General features: G+C 43.3%; 1 protein-coding gene across 1 annotated transcript in view; it reads left to right on the top strand.

Moving 5' to 3' along the window:
- CDH22 (cadherin 22) overlaps positions 1–23,820 on the top strand; it is a 156,254-nt gene that overhangs the window by 111,669 nt on the left and 20,765 nt on the right. The window contains exons 6-7 of the mRNA XM_066587905.1: positions 21,485–21,738; positions 22,492–22,625. Coding sequence (XP_066444002.1) covers positions 21,485–21,738; positions 22,492–22,625 — 388 coding nt within the window. The remainder of the gene's footprint in view (positions 1–21,484; positions 21,739–22,491; positions 22,626–23,820) is intronic.

Raw genomic sequence — 23,820 nt, 5'->3', positions numbered from 1 at the left:
GTTTCCACAAGCCTATACGGCAGCATCTCCAGGCTGATCAATTTGGCTATGTGCACGTTTAACGCTTGAGCGTGCGGGTGCGTGGCGGCGTACTTGCGCTTGCGCTCAAACAGTTGCGCTAGCGACGTCTGGACGCTGCGCTGAGAGACATTGCTAGATGGGGCCGAGGACAGCGGAGGTGAGGGTGTGGGTGCAGGCCGGTAGGCACTCGTGCCTGTGTCCTCAGAGGGGGGTTGGATCTCAGTGGCAGGTTGGGGCACAGGGGGAGAGGCAGTGGTGCAACGGCCTTCGTCCCACCTTGTGGGGTGCTTGGCCATCATATGCCTGCGCATGCTGGTGGTGGTGGCTCCCCAGCTGTTCTTGGCGCGACAAAGGTTGCACACCACTGTTTGTCGGTCATCAGGCGTCTCTGTGAAAAACTGCCACACCTTAGAGCACCTTGGCCTCTGCAGGGTGGCATGGCGCGAGGGGGCGCTTTGGGAAACAGTTGGTGGATTATTCGGTCTGGCCCTGCCTCTACCCCTGGCCACTGCACTGGCTCGGCCTGTGCCCACACCCTGACTTGGGCCTCCGCGTCCTCGGCCGCGTCCACGTCCTCTAGGCCTACCCCTACCCCTCAGCATGCTGTATTAACAGTAGTGCAGAAACAGAACGCTGTAATTAAATGTGCCGCTTATTGGCCTGTGGTTGGAGGCTGACTTCGCTTACGGAACGCACAGCAGAGCCAGGAAAGAATTTTGCGCAAGCCTGCTGTAACACTTAGCTGGCTGCGTATGAATTAGGAAAACTACCCCCAGCAGAGACCCAGTACACTGAGGACGGTCACAGGCAGCCCAAATAGATTTTTTTCCCCAAATGTTTTTGGAAAGGCCCACTGCCTATATACACTAAATATGTCTTCTGTCCCTGCCTCACCACTACTGGCCCTGTACTATGTAAAATTACTGCAGACTGTTTCACTGTGGACAGGAATACAGCGGTGATGTAACAGGCAACACAGAGCCAGGAAAGAATTTTGCGCAAGCCTGCTGTAACACTTAGCTGGTTGCGTATGAATTAGGACAACTACCCCTAGCAGAGACCCAGTACACTGAGGACGGTCACAGGCAAGGAAGAAAATATCAAAATTGCAGATGACACAAAACTATGTAAAGATATTAACACAAGAGAGAAAGCAAGAAGATTGCAAGAGGATCTGGATGAGTTGGGAGCACTAGGTTAGAAAAATGGCAAATTAGATTTAACACTGATAAATGTAAGGTTCTGCACATGGACAGAGGAAATACATGTCACCATTACACACTAAATGGGAAACCACTGTGAAACACTGGCATAGAAAAGGACTTAGGTGGTTTAGTTAACTGTAAGCTTAGCTGGAGCAACCAGTGTCAGGCAGCTGCTACCAAGCCAAATAGGATCATGGGGTGCATCACAAGAGGTCTAGAGGCACATGTCGAGAACATTGTTCTTTCTCTTTAGAAGCTACTGGTCAGACCACACATGGAATATTGTGGACAGTTTTGAGCTCAAAGGTGGGCAACTAAAGTAATAGATGGAATGGGCGGACTACAATACCCAGAGAGGTTATTAAGATTGGGCAGTGAGCAGTGAGACTATGGAACTCTCTGCTAGAGGATGTGGTAATGACAAATTTAATAAAAGAGTTCGAGAGGGGCCTGGATGTCTTTCTTGAGCGATACAATATTAAATGTTATAATCTTTAATAACTTCAAAAGGGTCGGTGATCCAGGGATTATTCCAAACGCCAGATTGGAGTTAGGAAGGAATTTTTTTCCCTTAAATTAGAAAAATTGTCTTCCACCCCATTGGGGGGTTTTTTTGCCTTCGTCTGGATCAACATAGGTTGAACTGGATAGACAGATTTTTTTTTTCAGCCTTATATACTATGATAAGACAACAGGTGTGCTGCTTGTTTTAAAATCAGTGCCATAAAGTTTGCAAAGGACAAATTGTATCAGGTGAGCAGAACAGCCAAGCACGGGCCTTCTCCAAGGAAAAGCTATACAGCTACAGTTGTTATCTGTGCTTTAGAAAATTTTATTTTGGGAGGAAGAAGTGGGATGATGGGGGGCTAAGGAGGGAACAGACAAGGATGAATGTCCCACAACTCCTGGGAGTACCCAAGACTAATAAATATTTAAATAATAGTCAGATATGAACTCTACATAGTGACATTGATTACAGTGCTGTTACCTCTGGTGTTCACAGGTCATGTCGTTCCTGATCAGTGGCTTCTCTTTGTTTTTCTTCACTCTGGGCCCTGACTGTTTCTAATGCTGGGTTTACACTAGATGACTGTCGGTTAAACAGCTGTACAAGCGCTGACATCACCGCTAAGGTTGTTAGTGCTCATGCAGAGCGTTTAGACAGGCAGATCATCACTGACTATTACATTAGCTGGTTATCGCATTCTATGTGAAGTGCTAACCGGGGTGCATTTACACACAGCCTGAAGTAAATGATCCAGCAATTGGTTAACGAAATGTAAACAAATAGTAAACAATGTTTTTGCATTTAGACGTAACGATTATCGCGCATTTTCTTTCATTTGAATGAGCTTTGCATGATAGTCTTGCCATGGAAATGGCCCTTAAGATTGCTTTCAGACATAACTCATCTCTGTACACTTTGGCCATCCTTCCACTACCTCCAGTGCCCTTCTCAGTAACCTTCCATAGTAATAATGCCCATTCTGTGTTCCAACTTTGTTACAGTGACCTTTCTGTGGTCTCTCTTGGTTACAGTGCCACTTTGTGGCCCCTCCGTTACAAGTAACCTCCTCTGTGGCTCCTTTTTTGCCGTATTGACCCCTTCTGTGACCCTGTTTTGTTATAATGACCCCTCTGTGCCCTCTCTTAGCTACAGTATCTAATTTTAGTCCTTTAATTAGAGTGACTCGCCCATGGCTCCTTTTTTGTTATAGTGACCCCCTCTGTGGCTTTTTTTATAGCAACGCCTCTGTGGCCCCTTTTTGTTATAGTGACCCCCTGTGGCCTCATTTATAGTATAATGGCCCCACTCCACTAACCACTTCATCTACAGTAAGAGCAGCCAGTGTCATGTGATCACTTGCAGTTCTTGGCAGCACACCATGCCCGGCTTCTGCTCTCATCCCTGTGATTTCGGAGCTGGAGGGAGTGAAGTTGTGCTGTGTGCAGCATGCTGCAGGACCTGTGAGTGATCACATCATGCTGGCTGTCTTTACTGTACATAAAAGATTAATTAGTGGTTCGGGGTCCTGTAGTGGGTAGGACAGGGGCATGCCTTGCCAGGATGGCAAGACAGCTGCCCAAATTCGAGACTGTTTCCCCAAATCCAGGATGGTGAGGACCATTGGTATTGCTGGATCCTACCTGTCTTTGAGTTTGCTTCGTAAACCTATGGCCCAGGAGAGGTAAGTTTGTTAGAATTAAGGTCTCATCTGAAGAGGTTGTTTTGTCAGGGAAGATGGGCTTTCATGATTTGATCAAAATGTGTGCTAACAACCTCAGATTTATAAATATAGCAGTGATTCAATTCAATGTATTTGCTGTTGGCAAATTTCTTGGAACTTGTGGAGTGTGTTTACACCCTGTCTGCATGTTCACAACATAGCCACTCTTATATGCACCTTGCTTTGGAGATGCGGTCTGAGCATGTCTTATTACAAATTATATTAGCATAGCAATTTGAGAAAAAAGTATCATCACTGAAATATTTGCAGGAATGTCAGACTTAGTATTTGGTATGTTTCCTTCTTGCTTTAATGACCTCACACACTCCAGCTGGCATGGACTTCACACGTTTGTGCAAAACCCAATAATCCATATTTCAGTATCTCAGCAATATTTGAGAATGTTCCAAAAAAGTCTTGTGATGTTACTAAATATGCACTTTTTTCATTCTTCAAATGTTCATTGGGGTTGAGGTCAGGTGACTGTGGCAAGAAGTCCCTGACTTTTAGCTATCTTTGCGCTTCTTTCATCTTCATATAGCTCTTGCAAAGCCTTGACATGTGCTTTGGGGCAGTATCTGCTCCTGTATTAACCTTTCTGACAAATATCCAAATCTAAGGGTATAGCGTGCCCCCTTGGAAATTGGCCTAAGTCTAGCCTTGATTTGATTCTGAGAAAGCTTTTCTTTGCTTAGAATAACTTTTTGACTTCTGACTCTTTCACTTAGTTCTACTGTCATATTTTCTACTATCACAATGTTGCTGAGTGCTTTACCTAAGGCACACTCCCCAACTGAGAATCATCTGAACATCTGCTTCAATGAACGGAATAAGATGCAAGGAAATGTGACCTTTTGTACAAATAGTTTAACTTTGTCAGTGTCATACATTTGCTTAAATTTGAATAATGACCTAGAAATGGTGTAAGAAATTCAGAATTTTTTCATTTCAACTTTTTGTGCGATATTTTTGATTTACATTTTGAGAAAATGTATACAATTGATGTGCATTCATGAAAAAAACTAAGTAGACCCTCAGGGCATAATAATAAAAAATCTTATCCTTAGAATTAGGCAAACAGAACCTCAGATGAACAACAACACACAATAAATTACACCATGCCATTGTTTATTGAATGAAAACTAGGCCAAAATGCAGAACGACATGTGAATAATTAAGTACACCCATTCCATGCTTCCATCAGAATTAAGAGGGCAAGTATCAGGTAGGAGCTACTAATCAAATGCTCTTCATTAATTGATGATCAGCAAGTGTGACCAGCTCTATAAAAGCAGAGCTTTGGACAGTTTGCTGGTCTGCAGCATTCAGGGGTGTGTTAACACAATGCTAAAGAGGAAATACATCAGCATTAATCTATATACATGCCAAGATGATATAATAGAAGACAAACATATAAGTAAAAAAACAGAACATTATTAACAATATGGTGTGTGAGAAAGATAGGAGAGAACTCACGTTAATAATCAGTATAGCAATCGGTAATTTACCTGATAAAGGGTACGCTTTGGTCCCAAAATGGGTTATACCTGTGACTATTAGACTGGTTTACCGCTATCTACATCTTGACTTCATGTGGTTGTGCCTGATATTCGCTCCATCCATTCTCACATTGGGACTCCCTGGATTGTAGGTTTGACAACCACTACAGTCAAACTACTAATGACCACTTGTTCGTCTGTGCATGAGGGAGTTACACGCTCCGCCACTGATAACATGATGGTGGCGCCATCAAAGGTCCTTCATCCTGAGTCAGTGAGTTACATGCTCCGCCCCTGATCACATAATGGTGATGTCATCACGGGTCCTATTTCATAGCAACTGAGGCCGCAGAGGTTTGTAGGTGATGCATGACTCACTGACTCGGGATAACCTCCAGATGAAAGACTTGTGATGATGTCACGGTTAAGAGATTAGTGGCAGAGCATGTAACTCTCTCACTCCGGGTGATATGGGGCAGAGCAAGAGTGAGTGAGTTACATGCTCCACCCCTGATCATATGACGGTGACATCATCAAAGGTCCTTCATCCCAAGTGAGTGAGTTACATGATCTGCCCCCGATCACATGATGGTGACATCATCACAGACCCTGTTAGCCCACTGCTAAGGTCCGGCTAGGTGTTTGTTAGTATTCTGTAGCATCTGAGGCCGCAGGGATTTATAGGGGATGGAATACTAACAAACACCTACAGAAGTGTGCTTACAGCACCCGGCATGATGTCATCGTCATGTGCTCAGTCACCTGTGTGGGAGCAGTCTGGGGTCACACGACCAAGGGGTGATCAGTATGCGCAGGACTCTGCTGTGCTGCTTTTCATCCCTGTTGTATGAAGAATGTATGTGGCAGAGCTGTATGTGACAGACATGTAGCAGTGCTGTGTGTGTGACGTGCATGTAGCAGAGCTGTATGGCACATTGTGCCACCAGAAACACTGGTACATATAATTTCTTAACAATTACTAGTCTTTTTGTATACAGGAGTGTAGCTATAGGTAGCAGTCACACCTGCATCACAGGTCCCTCTACCCTGCATGAGGAGAATACAATACTACTTTAAATGATACATGATAGTTGGGTCAGTATGAACCCAAACTGAGCTTTAAGCAAACTTACCCCTGAAACAGGGTTCTACTGGTTTGCCCAACACTAGTTCTGAACACTCATGAAAACCCTTTCTAAGTGCTATACAATCCTTATGTCTTTTAGACAGTGTTATACGCCAGTTTTAGGGGTTTCGTGAAGTTCAGTTTAAACTAAATTTGCAAAAGTTCGCTCATCACTATTGAGTCCACCTTTTCCATTGGGCCCAATAGCTTCAATATATGCTTCTGTTTGTGTGTGGATGTAGTAGATAAGCTCTCAGCTTGACTTCCTTTGGTGGGCCCAAGTTACCCCAGTCCATTACACCTCAAATCAACTATACTTTATTCACAGAAAAAGCCAAAAATACAATACCTGAAGGTCTGCAAAGCAGACCCGGTCACCATAGGCACGATCGCCATAAGGCAGGCACAATCGCCACCGGCACAATCGCCGTAGGGCAGGCGCAATGGCCGTAAGCCCTGGAGATATGCAGTCAGCCAGACAATAATGTGGAGGAGCAGCTTGTTCCTGGCAGGCTAATATGCAGTCACCCACTCAACCCAGCCCAGATTGGGGAGGAGCGACTGCATATACTAATAGCCTGCACATGTGAACGATACCAAAAATGCCAGCCATAGATGGATGGTGACCCACCATACAGGATATCAACCCTGGCTGATATAACAGCGGGTTGCCCTGTATCTCTAAAGTGGGCCACACTGGCTGACATCTTGGGCTCCCCCACCAACTAGCAAACTACATACAAAAGTACTAATGCATACTAATAAAATGCGGGTGTTGGTACTGCATTTTGGCCAAAACGCATAGGCTGACGGGCCGCGACGAGGCCACACCGCGTCCGTCAGTACCTACGCTAACTCACTATAAATTACATAAAATCACAGAGGTGAGGGGGGAAAAAAAAAAAACATTATTCACAGAAAAAGCCAAAAATACAATACCTGAAGGTCTGCAAAGAAGACACGGCCGCCATAGGCACGATCGCCATAAGGCAGGCACAATCGCTACAGTCTGGCTGACTGCATATCTCCAGGGCTTACGGCCATTGCGCCTGCCCTACGGCGATTGTGCCTATGGCGACCGTGTCTGCTTTGCAGACCTTCAGGTATTGTATTTTTGGCTTTTTCTGTGAATAATGTTTTTGTTTTTTTTTCCCTCACCTCTGTGATTTTATCAAATCAACTATACAATTCAACAGTACCCTACGCTATGCATGTCTAGGCAGATTCCATGAGAGAGCTGTAGTGGAGGCCAGCCTTCACAGGACTTGATATAACCAGTGCCTGCCTTAGATTAGATATCACCCTGTGCAGAATCCCCCCACCCCTTACACCCCAAATAAGAAAAAACAAGAAATATTGTACTGATAAGCAGTTTGCCTGTATTCTGTTTGTGCAGAAAGCAGCAAGATAGCAGCATATCCACACCAGAACAGCTCAGTGGATACATACTGTATCAGAACCAAATTCATAATGTAAATACAGCACCAGAACCAAACTCATAACATAAATACAGCACCAGAACCAAGCTCAAACAACAACACGGTAATAGAACTAAGCAATTATGTTCTGGGGGTGCCGCTGGGCTGATAGCAGTGACTCAGAATACTTTAGAGGAAGACAAAGAGCTAAGAGAAGAATGATTCATGTAGCTCCACAAGGCACTGCCACAAAGAGGAAGAAGATCATCTGGCCGGGCCGACCTAAGTGGGCGATCGCCCCAGCCTACATGCGCCTGGTGCCACCACCACTCTTACAAGCTAGTGGTCAGACCAACTGCTTGTAAGCTAAGGCCAGCAATGGATGTGACTTATAAATATTCATAAGATCTATAAAAACTAATGATATCTTTCATTTGTGGCAAAAATTCTGTAAATGTGTATAAATGACTTGAACCATAGAAAACCTACATTAGTCTGCTTGCATAAAGTCCCTTTGGTGTAATTAGTCAGTGACAACGCTTGTGAAAAGCCAACTGATAAACTACTATACATCTATGGGAAAATTGACAGAACATGTGACGTTGGTCGCAGGAATTCATCATGATAGCTATTCAATGCAGCACAAAAGATAGGGTATTGAAATTCGTTGTAATGGGGGATAGGTTGAAACCACCTGAGCTATTAAGTTTAGTCTTTTTAGTGAAGCGACTTCTTTTTCTCCTTTTGTGATATTGAACGCCTCTGTTTTTTCTTTCTTTATATTATTGACTACCCCAACCCACAGAGAGAGTGTATAATGATGTTTGTATTCCAAACAATGGCAGAGTCCTAGATCGAGGCTGTGTCTCTGCCACTATTAGGAGCTGGGGAATTCATTGAATTTATGCCTTTGTGTGTCAGGATGGTTTGGAGTCTAAACCCATATTTTTATTTTTTCCATTATGTTTTTCAATGAATTGACATATTCCAATTCAAGACCGTTCCTTGCAGAAATCTCATTGTCACGTCCAAATATACATTAGTTGTTCTATTATGTCAAGCCTTTTAAGATTCTTTTCTGCTACTGAGAGTTACTGACCATTAATGGTGGCCATTACTGTGCACACAGGGAGTTGTCATCTGGGATTTCACAGACACTGATTAGCAAATTCCTCTGCATTGCATGGGGGTAGCTGCAGAAAGAGGGAAAAGCATGGCAATAAGTCGCAGGGGTCACAATTGTGACCTAGCCCCTAAGCTAGGGGGGTCCTGAGGCCCCCCTCACCACTTATATCACTCTGAGGCTCTCCCAAACCGTCTCTCCGGCTGGACAATTAGTGCGCAGTAACATCTGTTTCACACATATAGCAGCGCTACATATTGTCATGGACTGCCAGCTACTCGGTTTGGTCAGAGCGTAGCATGACTCTTCCTGGAGGATTTATGGTACGCTCTAACCAAGCTGAACGGCGGGTAACACGTGAGACTGTGTAGCGCTGCAGCCACAGGAGTCGAGTGACAAGTAGTGTGCACAAACTGTTTGGCCGAATGGAGTCACACGGGATTTATTACCTTAAAGGGGAACATGGGGGCCTCTAGTATTAAAGCGGCAGAGATGGGCTCTATTACTCTGTAGGGGCATAAGGGGGCTCCATTAATTTATAAAGATATTCCAGTACTTTTTTATTTTTGCTATAGGGACCTGCTATTCGGATCCCTGACGATCAGTTGATTCCTTGTACCATTGTCACTATGGTCAGCTGAGGAAGCAGAAAGCGCTGACTATAGTGCAGCAACCCGGGTTGGTACTGCAGCCCAACTCCTATTGAATTCAATGGAGACGGCGGTTGCAATACCAACCTGGGTCGCTGCACTGTGATCAGTGCTTTCTAATTGCTGACTGCAGTGACAGCAGCCCTGGGAATCAGCTGATTGGTGGAGATTCGAGCAGTGGGTCCCCAACAATCATCTATTAATGCCCTGTTGGTCATCAATAGCAAAAATAAAAGAGTCCTGAAATACCCATTTAAAGGGTCACAGGGAGGCTATATTACTTTAAAAAGTGTGGAAAATGTGCAGAGACAAGCTGTAGATATAGGAAAATGTCATGGCTGTCTGGACCAAATGGTGAAGGAAAGATAAAGTGGATGATATCTATCAGAGATGATGTCACGTGTGATCACTGGAGGTAACGGCACTGTAATCACTATCACTGTGTAGAATGTATATATATAGATATATATATAGATATATATATTTATTTATTTTTGGGGCAGATTATGAGCAAGGCAGCTGCGGGGGGAGCAGTGGGGGGGACCCAAACTTAACATTTGACCCGGGGCCAAGAGCCTTTAGCTAAACTCCTAGGGCAAGGGCAAGTGGGGCATATGCTTGGTCATCTTAGTCAGGCCTGAGGTTAGGGGGAAGAGGGGATGTTGTCTGACCAAACAGTGTTTCATCCAGTGTTAGTTAAAGAAAACGTTTGATTGTTGGAGCAGGGACAAAAAAAGATGAAAAATGGCTGGATAGCATCTCTAAGCACGCCTGAAATCTCTTCCAATCGTCCGCCTCCATTCACTGGGAACAGGCAGTTATTCATTGATGAACAACTGCCTGTTTACCCTGAGCGGGAAGCATAAGTGGCCTTATATGGCTGCCTGCACACGAGCGGAATCCTCGCCGCCGGATCCGACCCGCCCATTTGCAGGTGGCCTAAGTCTGTCACCCCTTCTATGTGCTCCCTATAAGGAATAAAAACGATACCTTTCCCGACCCATATACAATATATGTAATGACTGCACTCCACATATCATTTAGAGCTGTGTAAAATGATGGCGCTCTATTGTTGATTATAGAGTTCTAGCACTGGGGAGCTGTGTCCTATTGTCTTAAAGGGGTATTCTTTTTTTATTTTTGCATTAATATCACCTACCTCCAATGTGGCTACATTTGATAGTTTACAGACCCCATCTACTTGTGTTGGCCCTGCATGATGCAAATTTAGGCCCTCTTACAATATGAGGTCACATTTTTTTTCCAACTTCTATCTGTTTTGCTTCAGGAAGCAGATAGCTCCACACACTGCGCAGTGGTCCAGGTTGGTATTGCAGGCTGAGTCCAAATCAGTTCAATAGGACTTAACCTTTAAGTTCCCAATCTGTACCAGCTGCAATATCCGTAATGGCCCAGTCCCCATTTAACTACCGTCATTGCATGAATGTCTCTGCTATCAAATCTGCTGATTAGACGAAATAGAATTTAGAATCATCTCCAATTTGGTTACCTTGATTTGCTTTATGTCCACAGTGCATAACACCCTACATACAAAGACATATATAGGAAGAAGTGTGATGACCGGTGCCCATGACGTTTCTGATCTGTTATGAGTGCAGTCAAGGGTTACTTTTTCACTAAAGACAGACTACAAATAAATATATCTCTATGGCCGCCCCTGGCTTCACTCCTTTATACCAGTCCATAATATATTCTCTAGGTGACTATTCGGCCTCTGACGGTAAATTATTCAGGCGTAGTGGACAGCTGTTAAGATTTGCCTAGTCAGTTTCATTCACGCTCTTTTTTTGCAGCTTTTTTTTTCATCTCTGGGAATAGAAAAAAAACATATGATACACTTTTTGCCAAAGACTTGGCTGTACAAAAACTAAGGTAGGGTTAGTAAGTACATGAAAAGCAACTTGTTGCATTAGCGCCATCTGCTGGTCAATCAAATTATTTTTTTTCTCCCAGTGCAAGATACTTCCAATGTATAATTTCCTAATTGAATACTAATGATAGTATGTAATAACACAAGTTAATTACTAGATCTACTTTAATTTGCAGTATAATCTGTAGTCAAACACAACCTAGGCAGCTTTTTGTTGGTCTCTGATAACTTAGAGGTGTAACTTGAAGCTCTTCCATCCAAATGCAAAATCTGTAACAAAGCCCCTATGCTTCCATGCTCCTGTGGTGACCTCTTGTGTGGCGGAAGGAAATTCTGGCCCAAGTATGACTGCTTCCTTTGCATCTCCTATATCTGTACTTCTATGTATATATTTTCCCCTCTCATGGAGACAAGGCTGTATAGGGCTCCCAGGAAAGGTTCAAGCTAAAAAAAAAATCATATCAATTACCTAATGTAACACTCCCCTATTTTTGGCCTAAGTGCTGTACATGCATAATCCAGCATGTTCCATACCACTATGTACAGGGGGAGGTACAATGCTTAACATATGCATTGCAGAAAACAATTTATAGGATGTCCAGAGGACAAATAAGCTCCCCAGTTTTTTTCAAGTAACTTAAAAATAGTATTTCAAAAACTAGGGAATAATAGTTGCCGGGTTTCGCAATATATACCGTGTTTCCCCGAAAATAAGACAGTGTCTTATATTAATTTTTGTTCAAAAGGGTTTACCTTTTTTACATGTATAGCTGCCTGGACACTATTTACATTGATTTTTTTAATTAACTGTTAGCAGGGCTTAATTTTGGAGTAGGGCTTATATTTCAAGCATCCTCAAAAAGCCTGAAAAATCATTTTGCATCCTCAAAAATTCTGGAAAATCATGCTATGTCTTATTTTCAGGATATGTCTTATTTTAAGGGAAACAGGGTAGTTGAGTAGCGCCGTATCTGCCAACTTTTGAAATTAGCAAAATAGACACAAATATGTGTGATAATGTTTGACCTTTTTCGCACTTTTTGATATTGTACAGTGCTCCTAAAACTGTACCAGCCAAAGTGCCCCATAGGGGCTTTTACCGACTAGCGTTTTTTTTAATGCTGTGTTTTTTTCTTCATGCAAATGTCAATGGGACTTTCTAATGTTAAAATCGCATCACACAAACTTGCGATTTTTGTACGATGCGATTTTAACATTGAAAGTCCCATTGAAAAAATCGCAGCATTAAAAAAACCGCTAGTGGGTAAAAGCCGTAATAGTATAGCCCATAGTTTCCCCATAATAATGCCATCCATCACCAGTGCACAACGGCTACATTACCAATAAAACCACTAATCACAGTGCTCCCAGTACTGGTTTTTACCGCTCTCCTCTCTTCCATTGGAGGAGTAACATGTATGCAGCCATTTAGCAAGAACTGACATAAAGAATTTGCTAGCAAGGATGAACCGCACAGGAAGCAGAATTTATATCTGCCATTAAAAGAAATTGTCTAATTAAAGAAAATAATTTCCGAATACCTTATTAAGGAATTATAATATCTTCATTGTGGATCTTCATCAATGAGCCGCAGTAGAGAGCATGGAAGGAGGATTAGATACTAGAGATGAGCGAGCATACTCGTCCGAGCTTGATGCTCGTTCGAGTATTAGGGTGCTTGAGATGCTCATTACTCGAGATGAGCACCACGCGGTGCTCATCTCGATTAAACGAGCACTGACCATTGAATTCAATGGAGCTGGCAATACAGCCGGCTCCATTGAAAGCAATAGGCTGCCGGCTAGCGCGGGATGAATTTTCGGGAAGGGCTTAAAAATATAAGCCCTTACCTGAAAATCATCCTAAAATGTGTAAAAAGTAAAAAAATATATATACTCACCTTGTCCCGGCAGAACGATGTTAGCCCATTGAATTCAATGGAGCCGGCAATACAGCCGGCTCCATTGAAAGCAATGGGCTGCCGGCGATCGCACAATGAATTTTCGGGAAGGGCTTAACTATATAAGCCCTTCCCTGCAATTCATCCAGAAATGTATAAAAATAAAAAATATATATATACTCACCTGCTCCCGGCAGACGGAGTTCAGCTGCGGCCAGCTGGCAGTTCTCCTGAACTGCTCTCTGTAGTATTCAGCAGCCGGGGATTTAAAATCCCCGCCTGCTGAATGAGCTGCCTCTGATTGGTCACAGCCTGACCAATCAGAGGCAGATCTCCCTCACACCCATTCATGAATTCATGAATGGGTGAGTGAATGCTGCCTCTGATTGGCTCAGCGCAGCTCTCAGCTGAATGACAGCAGTTCAGTACCACAGTGCAGGGGACAGCCGGAGAAGATGCGGCTGTGCCCCGGCAGCTGAAGGGAGGTGAGTATCTATTTTTTTTGTTTTTTAAATCCCTTTTAATTCATTTCCACAGAATGGCTTATATGTAAAGCCCTTCCCTGAAAAAGAATTCAGGTGTGCCAGCGGACCATTGTCTTCAATGGAGTCGCCGGCAGCAGCAGCGGCTCCATTGAAGAGAATGCCTGCATTTTTATTCTTTTTTACACTAAAATCTTTCTTTTTCAGGTAAGGGCTTATATTTTTAAGCCCTTCCCGAAAATTCATCCCGCGCTCGCCGGCAGCCCATTGCTTTCAATGGAGCCGGCTGTATTGCCGGCTCCATTGAATTCAATGGGCTAACATCGTTCTTCTCTGCCACAGCTGTTACAGCTGTGGCAGAGGAGAACGATCGTTATGGTGACAGTGGGGGGGGGTTCACTCTTGCCACTGTTGTGGCTTAATAGTGAGACCTCGGAGCCCGAAATGCAGCCCTGCATGTTGCTCCTCGCCTGCCCTATCCATTTCTGTGTTTTTTACATGACTTTGGTGATTTGCTAAGATTTTCACAAATGAAAACCTTAGCGGAGCACCAGTCATATACAAAGATGCTCGAGTCACCCATTGACTTCAATGGGATTCGTTACTCGAAACGAACTCTCGAGCATCACTGAATGTTCGACTCGAGTAGTGAGCACTCGAGCATTTTGGTGCTCGCTCATCTCTATTAGATACATTAACCTAGTGAAGTCAGACAAATGCTGCACTTGCTAGTTAGAAAGATTATGTAGAATGCTAATGCTCAGTGAGAAAGTGATGCAGATGCAAAGTGTAGGAAAGTGATATAAAGTACTATTTACTATTGGAGAAATGCTATAATGACTGATGTTTACTACATAAAATGCTATAGTCAGGGCAGTATTTACCCCTAGACACTGAAAGGCCAGTGCCTACGGCGGCTCCTTTCAGGAAAAGGCTCCAAGACAGCTGATTCTACAAAAAAATATATATATTCCTAATCTTTTAACCCCATGTTAGCTATGCTGGTGGAGGGAGCAGTAAGTAAGTGAGAGTGATGCAAGGCTAAGTATGGTCCAGTGGTGAGCCATAAGAGGAAACTTGGAAGCTTGTGTGAACAGGTTGGGTACAGCTGCAGATTAGGTAGTGCATGCATTAACTGGAGCCTTCTGTCTGGACAGAGAGTGTCCGGTAGCTGGACAGTCGGACCAATGTAGCTACGGCAACTGTAGTTGTGAAATCGCTGCATTGCTGAAAGATAGTGGAAGCGCAGCATTAAGGCTGTGAGTGCATACCAATGATGAGTGCATACCAATGACAGATGTGTTGGGTGTCCACAGAGTTGCGCTAGGCCTAAAAGACCTAGTAACCAAAAGGCTTGTGTAAATACAAAGAGAATGCATAATTTATAGAGATGAGCGAGCATGCTCGTCCGAGCTTGATGCTCGTTCGAGCATTAGCATACTTGAATGTACTCATTACTTGAGCCGAGCACCACACGGTGCTCGAGAAAACTTCACCCTATCCTCCTGCTGCCGGCGGCACCATGGAAAACAATAGTCTGCCAGCACCCTTGAATTGTTTTTCATGAAAGGGCTTTACATATAAGCCCTTCCCTGAAAAATAATAATTTTAGTGTTAAAAAAAATAAATAAAAAGAAAAACTTACCCTCCGCCGCTGCTGTGTCCCCATCTGCATGCGGCAGATGTTTCCTTCATCCCCCTAGTAAAAAGAATTCCCTTCTGCTACATCTGCCACATCTGTGACAGATGCAGTAGAGGAATTCTTCAATTCCCTACCGCAGCTGTCACACATGACAGCTGCGGTAGAGGATCCTGCTACCGGCCCCCCAGTAACTGGATTTCAGGAAAGGTCTTCAAATATAAGCCCTTCCCTGAAAAACCAGGAAAAATAGTGTAAAAAATAATAAAAATACATACTCACCTCCCTACAGCTGCTGGGGCTCAGCCGCGTCTTCTGCATGCTGTCCCCAACTCTGTAGTGCTGATCTATCAGCAGGTGGAGATTTAAAATCCCCGCCTGCTGAAAGAGCTGATTGGGATTGGCTGAGGCGCTCAGCCAATCACAGGCAGCTCTCGCCAAATGAATGACAGCTGCGGTAGGGAATTGAAGAATTCCTCTGCTGCATCTGTCACAGATCTAGCAGCATGGAATTCTTTTTACTAGCGGGGATGAAGGAAACATCTGCCGCATGCGGCAGATGTGTTTTTTTATCCCAGCGGGGGACACGGTAGCGGCGGAGGGTACGTTTTTTTTTTAAACACTAAAATTATTGTTTTTCAGGGAAGGGCTTACATGTAAAGCTCTTCCATGAAAAGCAATTCGGGAGTGCCAGCAGACCATTGATTTCAATGTAGCCGCCGGCAGCAACCGCGGCTCCGTTGAAAACAATGCAGAGCATGGGGCACCTTGAAAAATGCTCGAGTCTCCCATTGACTTCAATGGGGTTCGTTACTTGAGCCAAGCTCTCGAGCATTACAAAAATCTCGGCTCGAGTAATGAGCACCCAAGCATTTTGGTGCTCGCTAATCTCTAATAATTTATAAAGGACCTATGAGTCTATGAAGAGAAAAATGTGATTGTTCTCAGTAAGAGAAACCAAGTAATCTTGTAAATATGATACATTTCTATTGGCTAGCAAAAATACATGATGTTATTGCGAGCTTTCAAACCTCTCAGGGTTCTTACTCAGGCATAATGAAACAGATCTGTGGAAGAACCCTGAGAGATTCGAAAGCTCGCTATAACATCATGTATTTTTGTTAGCCATTAAAAGGTATCATATCTACAAGATTACTTGGTTTATCTCACTGAGAGCAATCACATTTAGCTCTACTGGCTAACTCAGGACCAAACCGCCCATTTTTTTCATTTTTTTCTATAAAGAGACTAACTACAAAGATCCTGTAAATATGTGAAGAGACTGTGATTATACAACAAGTTTGCTGTGTAGTTAAAGAGACTGGGCTTGATTATGCAAGGACTGGCAAGTCAAGATAATTTTGTGAAGCAGAAGAGTCAGTGTTGGCAAAGTGTTTGACACTGTGTTGCAATATTCTGAAACTGTGTGCCAAGTTAAAGTGACTATGCCAAATTCAGCTGCCAATAAAGATTATTTTGGTTTGCTGCAACATGTGCTCCATTTTTTATCCATCTGTACTTGAGGCTCCCCTACAAGAGTGTTTTTGGAGGACCTGGCACATGTATGCATTTTACAGGCAGTCCTTATATGTCAATGGGCTCCATGTAATGCATCACTGTTGTATCACCACAGAGGAGCTGAATTCTTTCTACCAGGTTACTATACAGGCTGAAGCTGCTTGGTTGGAGTCTCAGCAGCGGTATTCTTTTTGATCTCCTTATCTATTGTCCTTCTAACAAATGAGATTGTCCAAAGCAAACATTGCACTTAAAAGGGCTGTGAATTTTAGAAAACTTATTTCATATGCTGTATTAGGGAATTTGAGTTAATAGAGGTCCTTTGTTCTGGTTCCTCATCTCTTGGTTAAGCCCCATTTACACGCAACGAATATCGCTCAAAATTCGTTCAAAAGAATGCATATGAGTGATAAAGGTTGCATGTAAATGCTACCATCATTTACTTTTCGGTTGAACAATGATTTTAAGGTGAGCTTAAAATCCATCGTTCAGCCGGAGAGAAGATAACAGGGACCACACGTTGTGTTCTCCATGGGCTGTTGGAGATTACATTGTATTCAGCGGACAGTCCATGTGAGAACAGAGGAGCTCAGACCACCTACTGTGTTCTACAAACAGCTCCCGGAGGCTCGTTTACATGCAAATGAAGCTGATAAAGTGCTAATGGACATTAGTGTCCATTAGCACTTTATGTGAAATGATTGCTAAAACTGACAATCTTTCAATCTTTTGAAAGATTGTCTTTGCATGTAAATGAGCCTTTAAAGTGGAGAGCAACTTCAAAGAGTGTTTCTCATTCTGTCCTGTCCTGTTCTGACCTGTCCTGTTCTACAATACACAGACAACCTATTGATTAGATACTGTGTAATGCTTCACTTCTCCTGTGGTGGCACTGCAGGGATATTGAACTCTTATGGCCAGGTTATCAAAGAGATTACAGCTGATCTCTAAGGTTCTCAGCAGTAGGACACTTTGTGATCCACTTAAACGGGTTGTACCAGAATTACAAGTTATTTCCTATCCTAAGGGGTAACTTGCTGAGCAGTGAGGTTCTCACCGCTGAGACCCCCACCAGTCCCGAAAACGGAGGTCCCGTGTTTCCCTGTCCTCTTGATTGTAGGAATATTCCCCCCCCCCCCCCCCCACACACACACACATTGACGTCATAGTGAATGGAGAGCTGCCTGAGCATTCTCTGTCAGAGCTCCATTCTTCTCAGTGGAGCTGACGAAAAAACCTAAGTTCTTGCAGTCCCATTGAAAATTAATGGAGCGGCAGCTAGCTTGCGAGAATGTTGCTCCATTCATTCTCCTCTGCACTGCAGGGGGTGTGGATATGGAACCCCATTCTCAAGGTGAGACCCCCACCAATCAGCAAGTTATTCCTTACAGGAATATGGAATACCGTGTAATTCTGGTACAACCCCTTTAATGACAAAGGCCCTTCTAAAAAGTAGGGATTGTCCAAGGCCAATAATCCCTTTAAGTCTATGACTTGTTATCATTATTAAGGACGTGTGTCCTGCTTCTGATGTGAATGTACCACTTTAAGATGTGGAATGCAATTCTAGTTTGTTCTAAAAGCTAGTAAATGAACTCCTTTAATGCACACGAATGTGCACTATAAATAATATGTATACATGTCATGTATGCTTGATGATTATTACTTGCAGATATGTTACTTTTGCAAATAAGAGATGCTTCTGGCGACAAACAAGAATGTCATGTCTTTGTCATCTCCTGGCATAAATGCTTTATCGCTGCAGCTCCTCAGGTTGCTATCATTTTGGGACTGTTTTTAATTTAGAGGAAACTCCTAACTATTGATCCAAGTGATTTATGGTCTTCTAGCAAGAAAGAGAGGCAGCCGTTATGTCAGGTCCTATGGGGCCCTATTGTAGCACATAGGAATAAATAACCTTTTAGAGTTCTAGCAGAAGGAGGCTATAAAGTACCAAAGGGATTTTATGAGCACCATCCTTACATTGTGCCCTACAAAACAGATCAGAGAGCTGTAGCACACCAAATATTAATACTGTATAAATACATTAAAATACTATATATCAGGGTCATGATGGTAATATGATTTATAATGGCGTTTGTTGCCGTCTGTCAAACTATCTATTGTTTTAATGGCAAAAATGGCACTGGAGGCAGAGCTCTTCTCCACAGCAAATTCGATGGGATTGCCAACGTAAACTCAGAACAGAGCCTATGATGTAGTGTGAACCAAGCCTTACCTGAGCAAGCTATTACCCATAAATCTTCAGTTATCATTAACTGATCACACATAAAACCAGGTCAAGAACAAGCAAAAAGTCACCAATGATGGATAGTGCAGCACAAAGTAATCCGAAACATGCATAATAAGATTCAGGCAGAGGTTCAGCAGCAGGCTGTCATACAAAGTATGAGGCAAGAGAGAAGTTGAATTAGGCCAAATGCAAAACGAAGATCAATGGTTAAATTGATGAGCATACATAAGAGGAGGTAGAAATAGGAATACAGTACTATTCTGGCTCCATATTGGTGTGAGAGGACCAAATTTGCTGAGTCTTGAGTGGCTGAGAAAGTAGCACTTGAACTTTCGATAACTCTCAGATGACCATTTGTTCAGCCAATAGCTATTTTTTCTGACTCCCCTACACACATGAACACTCAGTTCGGCCAAACATTCATGTGTTCTACATGGGGACAGTGGAAAAAGCTACAGCCAGACAGCTCTGAATCCAGCTTATCTCCCCGGGAAACAAAAGGATCAAGCATTGGAACTCAACATGCCTGACCATTCTATTGCCCAACAGAAGGAGATCCCATACACATACAAAAGTCTGCCTAAAATTAGCAGCTTTGAAAGTCTTTTGTGTAATGTGTATGGGGGTCTTTACTATGCTTTTACTTCCCGCCTCCCCAATCTATTGCATACGCATGCGCAGAGCAACACACTGCATGAAGAACACATACTTAATAATGGGTTGATCTACATTTTTGGTCAATCATGGCTTTCAGACATTGGGGAACATATTCCACAAGATGACGAAAATCTACTCAACTTCACCCATGACCGCTGCAGCAGGTCCATCAGTTGGTGCACATTTTGCTGCTAAGTGGGAGCAGATCCTACAGCCCTCTCAGGCATACCCTAAACATGTTCAATTTGGTTACAGTCCGGTATGTTTGAGGGACAAAGCAGCGTGGAGAATTTGTTGTCATGTTCTTCAAACAACTCCCTAGTGTTTAGAGCTCAATAGCACAGAAGGAGCGTTGTCTTGTTAAAAGATGGCACTGTTATTAGGGAAGACTTCCTGAGGATATAGATGCAGATAGTCAGCTAACAGATCACTGTAGTGCTTGCCATATAAGGATTGTGGTATGATAACCAGTGGTCCTAGACTATGTCAGGAAAATGCTCCTCAAACCATCATACAACCACCACTAAGATATAGCTATGTGCTGTTTACGCCAGATGCAGACCTGGCCATCTGTATGGTTCAGCAGGAAATGGGACTCATCACTCCGCGCAAACTTCTGACATGTGTAAGGTCCATTGATGACCTCTTCAGAGCCCATGTGAGATGTTGATGGCAATAACGCAGGGTGATAGGAGCACTCTTGTCAGTCTTGTCAGCTATTAAACCCCAGTCAACGAGTGGTATGCCACATGGGTGTTGTGGAAGTTTGTCTAGCTTCCCCACTGTTATTCTGCTGGTTCAGTTGGTCCATTGCTGAGATACCAGTTGTGCCATCCAATGCTCGTTTCTAGATTCAAGCACAAGCGTCCTGCTTCTGTGTGATTTTCTATTGGATGTCTATCCATGGTTCAACCAGTCTTTGTACACTCTTGATACTGTGGTTTGGGAACAGCCAACAAATGTGACTGTCTCAGAAATACTGGCACCACACCTCCGGGTACGAAGTCTCTCAAGTCACCACATTTACCCATGACTGCCAAATGTGCAGAAGAGAGGTTAGCGAGCCGATCGGAATGCGGCCATCGTATGGTACCGCGTTACTGATCACAAGATCTTATATGCCAGATGTTCCTAATGCAGTGATCATTCAGTGTAGTTGGACCTATAGAACATGGCAAGGTAAGTTTAGTACACATAGATTCCTACAACCTGTATTGCAATGAGCAGCAAACCTATTAAATGCTGAAACAATGTAATCACAAGAGCCCAGCCCATACATACGAGTGCTTATATTGCATTCAATCATAGAAAAGTGAAGCCTGTAACAACAGGTCCTTTCTCAGAGTCGGCTGGTATCCTAGCGATAGCTTGCATTTTTAATTATTTTCTCAAATCAACGAGTCCACTTTAAACATCTATTAGCTCCACAGGTTTTCGTCCTTAGAAACCAACAATATTCAGTTGATTCGCAGAATATATTATGGTGATTTATGTAGTAGGCTGCATTGACGTTCACAATTACAATTATTAGTTTTCTCAGATGTGGCCAACACAGCCTGTGCACCTCCCGACTCCAGACTAAACATCATTTAAATTCCAGGGCTGGAGAAATGTCTTTTTATCTTAAAGTAATTACGAGGCAATCATTAATAAGAATATTCTTGAATCCGATGGAGACAGAAATATTGAACACATCCATTTATCAAGCATTTTAAATAAGGACACAGACACTGAGGTGATTGCGAGTAATTGATATTTGCATCTATTTATCGTTGTCGTGATGAAATTATGTAATTTTTTTATTATCATCAGTGATGGGAAATATTTCCATAGCAACCTATTATCAACAAGCGTTCTACTCTTTGTCTTACAGCCGCTGGATTTTGAGATCCAGAAGGAACACTCATTAGTTCTAGAAGCCCAGAACCGGTTTTTGGATCCTCGCTTCTCTGATCTGGGGACTTTTCGAGATCAAGCAATTGTGAAGGTGTCCGTTCTGGATGTAGATGAACCTCCCAAATTCCACCCTCTGAGCGGGATAATTGAGGTGTCGGAGGATGCACATGTTGGCTCTGTGATTGGGACGATTACAGCTTCTGACCCAGATAAAGCCAACAACTCCATCAGGTATCATGCCAAAGGAGAGTGTGGGAAAGATTTGCTACTCATGTGGAAGATTCCTCATTATGTCAGGTGGCCATACGTTGGATGGTGCTTTGTTTCTTAAGTTCGTTGACAGTCCAACCCCCTTCCAATGTTGAACAACATACTATCCAGTGCCTAAATATACACGCCATATAATATGGTGCCAAAACATACATTGGCCAAGCAACCTATCTGTACTGTTGCCTAAATAAAAGGCTATACAGTGCCTAGCTAGCAGTGCCACAAAAAGCCAAAGTAGATGCCACCATATAGTGTCCAAATAATACCATGCAATGACAACTCCATACATAAAGTAGTCTACAGTGTTACACAATGCATAAATAATACTGATGAACAGGTTATATGAAGTTTTGTGGTGGTCAAAAGCCTTGGATGCCAGTCCATCTATGGTGCCGCCTTCCGCAGGGGTGACTGAAGTAAACTGCAACTGGTTGACAGTTTAGTCCACAGCAGAACTTTAATGTTGATCCTCAGAGTTCTGTCACAGAGCCTCATGCAGACCACACATGGATTTAGCCCCTATCAATGGGGCAAATGTGCATGCGGAAGCCCAGCATGGTTTCCACATGGATTCCATGCAGAAACCGTGCCAAAGACTGACATGTCAATTCTCTTTTTCTCTGCAACATGGATTTCAAAAACTGCATGAGAAACACCAGCGCTGTAAGTACTATTACGCTGTAAGTACCAAAACTGTTTGTCATTGTCATCCAGATACACACTGGACAAATCGTCTGATGATGGGATTTTTGATATTGATGAAGAGACTGGCGAAGTCAGGATAACCAAAGCCCTGGACCGTGAAACCTCTGGGTGGCACAATTTGACAGTACAGGCCAAGGAAGCAAGTTAGTGCAACTTCATCATTTCTGTTCAGCTCACTTTATTTCATTCTTTTAAATATTGTCATCAGCCAATTAATATATCAGCCATGTGCACCTTACTCTGTTAATATGACCATCACTCACCATTCAGGGAATTCTTGATCTCGTTGATCAGCGCTCATCTAAATGTCTGCTAATGTAAAAGGGCCCTCAGTGGTTCCTTTATATGAATGTATCTTCTTTTAAATCTCTCTGCATTTTTACTATATACACCCTACTTAACAAAGGTTAAACAGATTCATTTTGCCTCCCTTCCCTCGAAGCTTAAAGAGAACCTGTAGGGTCCTTATGTCATTGGGGCAAGCTACATAGATTTGTTGGCTCCATTGCAGCCTTTTGTTTTGTTCGTACCCACCCTGTTCACCCCTATGGACTCTTCTTAGATTCAGCTCATGGTGTGAAGTGTATGTGTCCAGGGCCAGAGCCACCATGACGCTCTGGACTGCTCTTCTGATCTTCCGGGGTCAGCACAAGTACTTGGTATGTGCTATGACACATGCCCTAGCAGTAGCGCTAGCCTATCCCTTGCCTCAGGCCAGGAATGGTCAGCACCAGTCACATAGAACGGCACGTATCAGGTGATCGCACGGACCCCGGAAGAAAGGAAGATCAGAAGAGCAGTCCAGATTGGCATGGAAACACTGTGCAGGAAGGTGAGTATATAAGTGTTTTTTGCTTTTTAAACTACCATTGATCTGCTGAACCGGTGAAAACCAGTGTTTCGGCCCCAGGGGAACAGACAGTCAGGAGTTCCCCTGAATATAGGGAAATGCGGGGCCTGGAGCTGGTGCTCCATTGACACCTTGGTTAATCTGGCCCTGTATGTGTCAAGTAGGTGATTCCCACCGCTCACTGCCAATGGGTGACATCAGACTTGATTGACAGTGAGCAAAGGGGACCGCCCACTTGACGCAATCACAATTGCAGAGGTGAATTTAAGAAGAGCCTCTATGTGGAAATGGGATTGAGTGTAATCAAAAGAAAACCATTGGCTTTAGAGTTTATTCGCACCTCAGTACTTTTCATCAATATTTTGTAAGCCAAAACCAGAAGTGGAACATACAGCAAGAGAGTATAATGGAAAGATTTGCATATCTTCCGTATTCTTAACCCGCTCCTGGTTTTGACTTACAAAATACTAATGAAAAACACTGACGTG

This window comes from Eleutherodactylus coqui, chromosome 13, assembly GCF_035609145.1.
Source record: "Eleutherodactylus coqui strain aEleCoq1 chromosome 13, aEleCoq1.hap1, whole genome shotgun sequence".
Taxonomy (NCBI): Eukaryota; Metazoa; Chordata; class Amphibia; order Anura; family Eleutherodactylidae; genus Eleutherodactylus; species Eleutherodactylus coqui.
The sequence above is the reverse complement of the archived record's forward strand: the minus strand, read 5'-3'. Positions and strand labels throughout refer to the sequence as shown.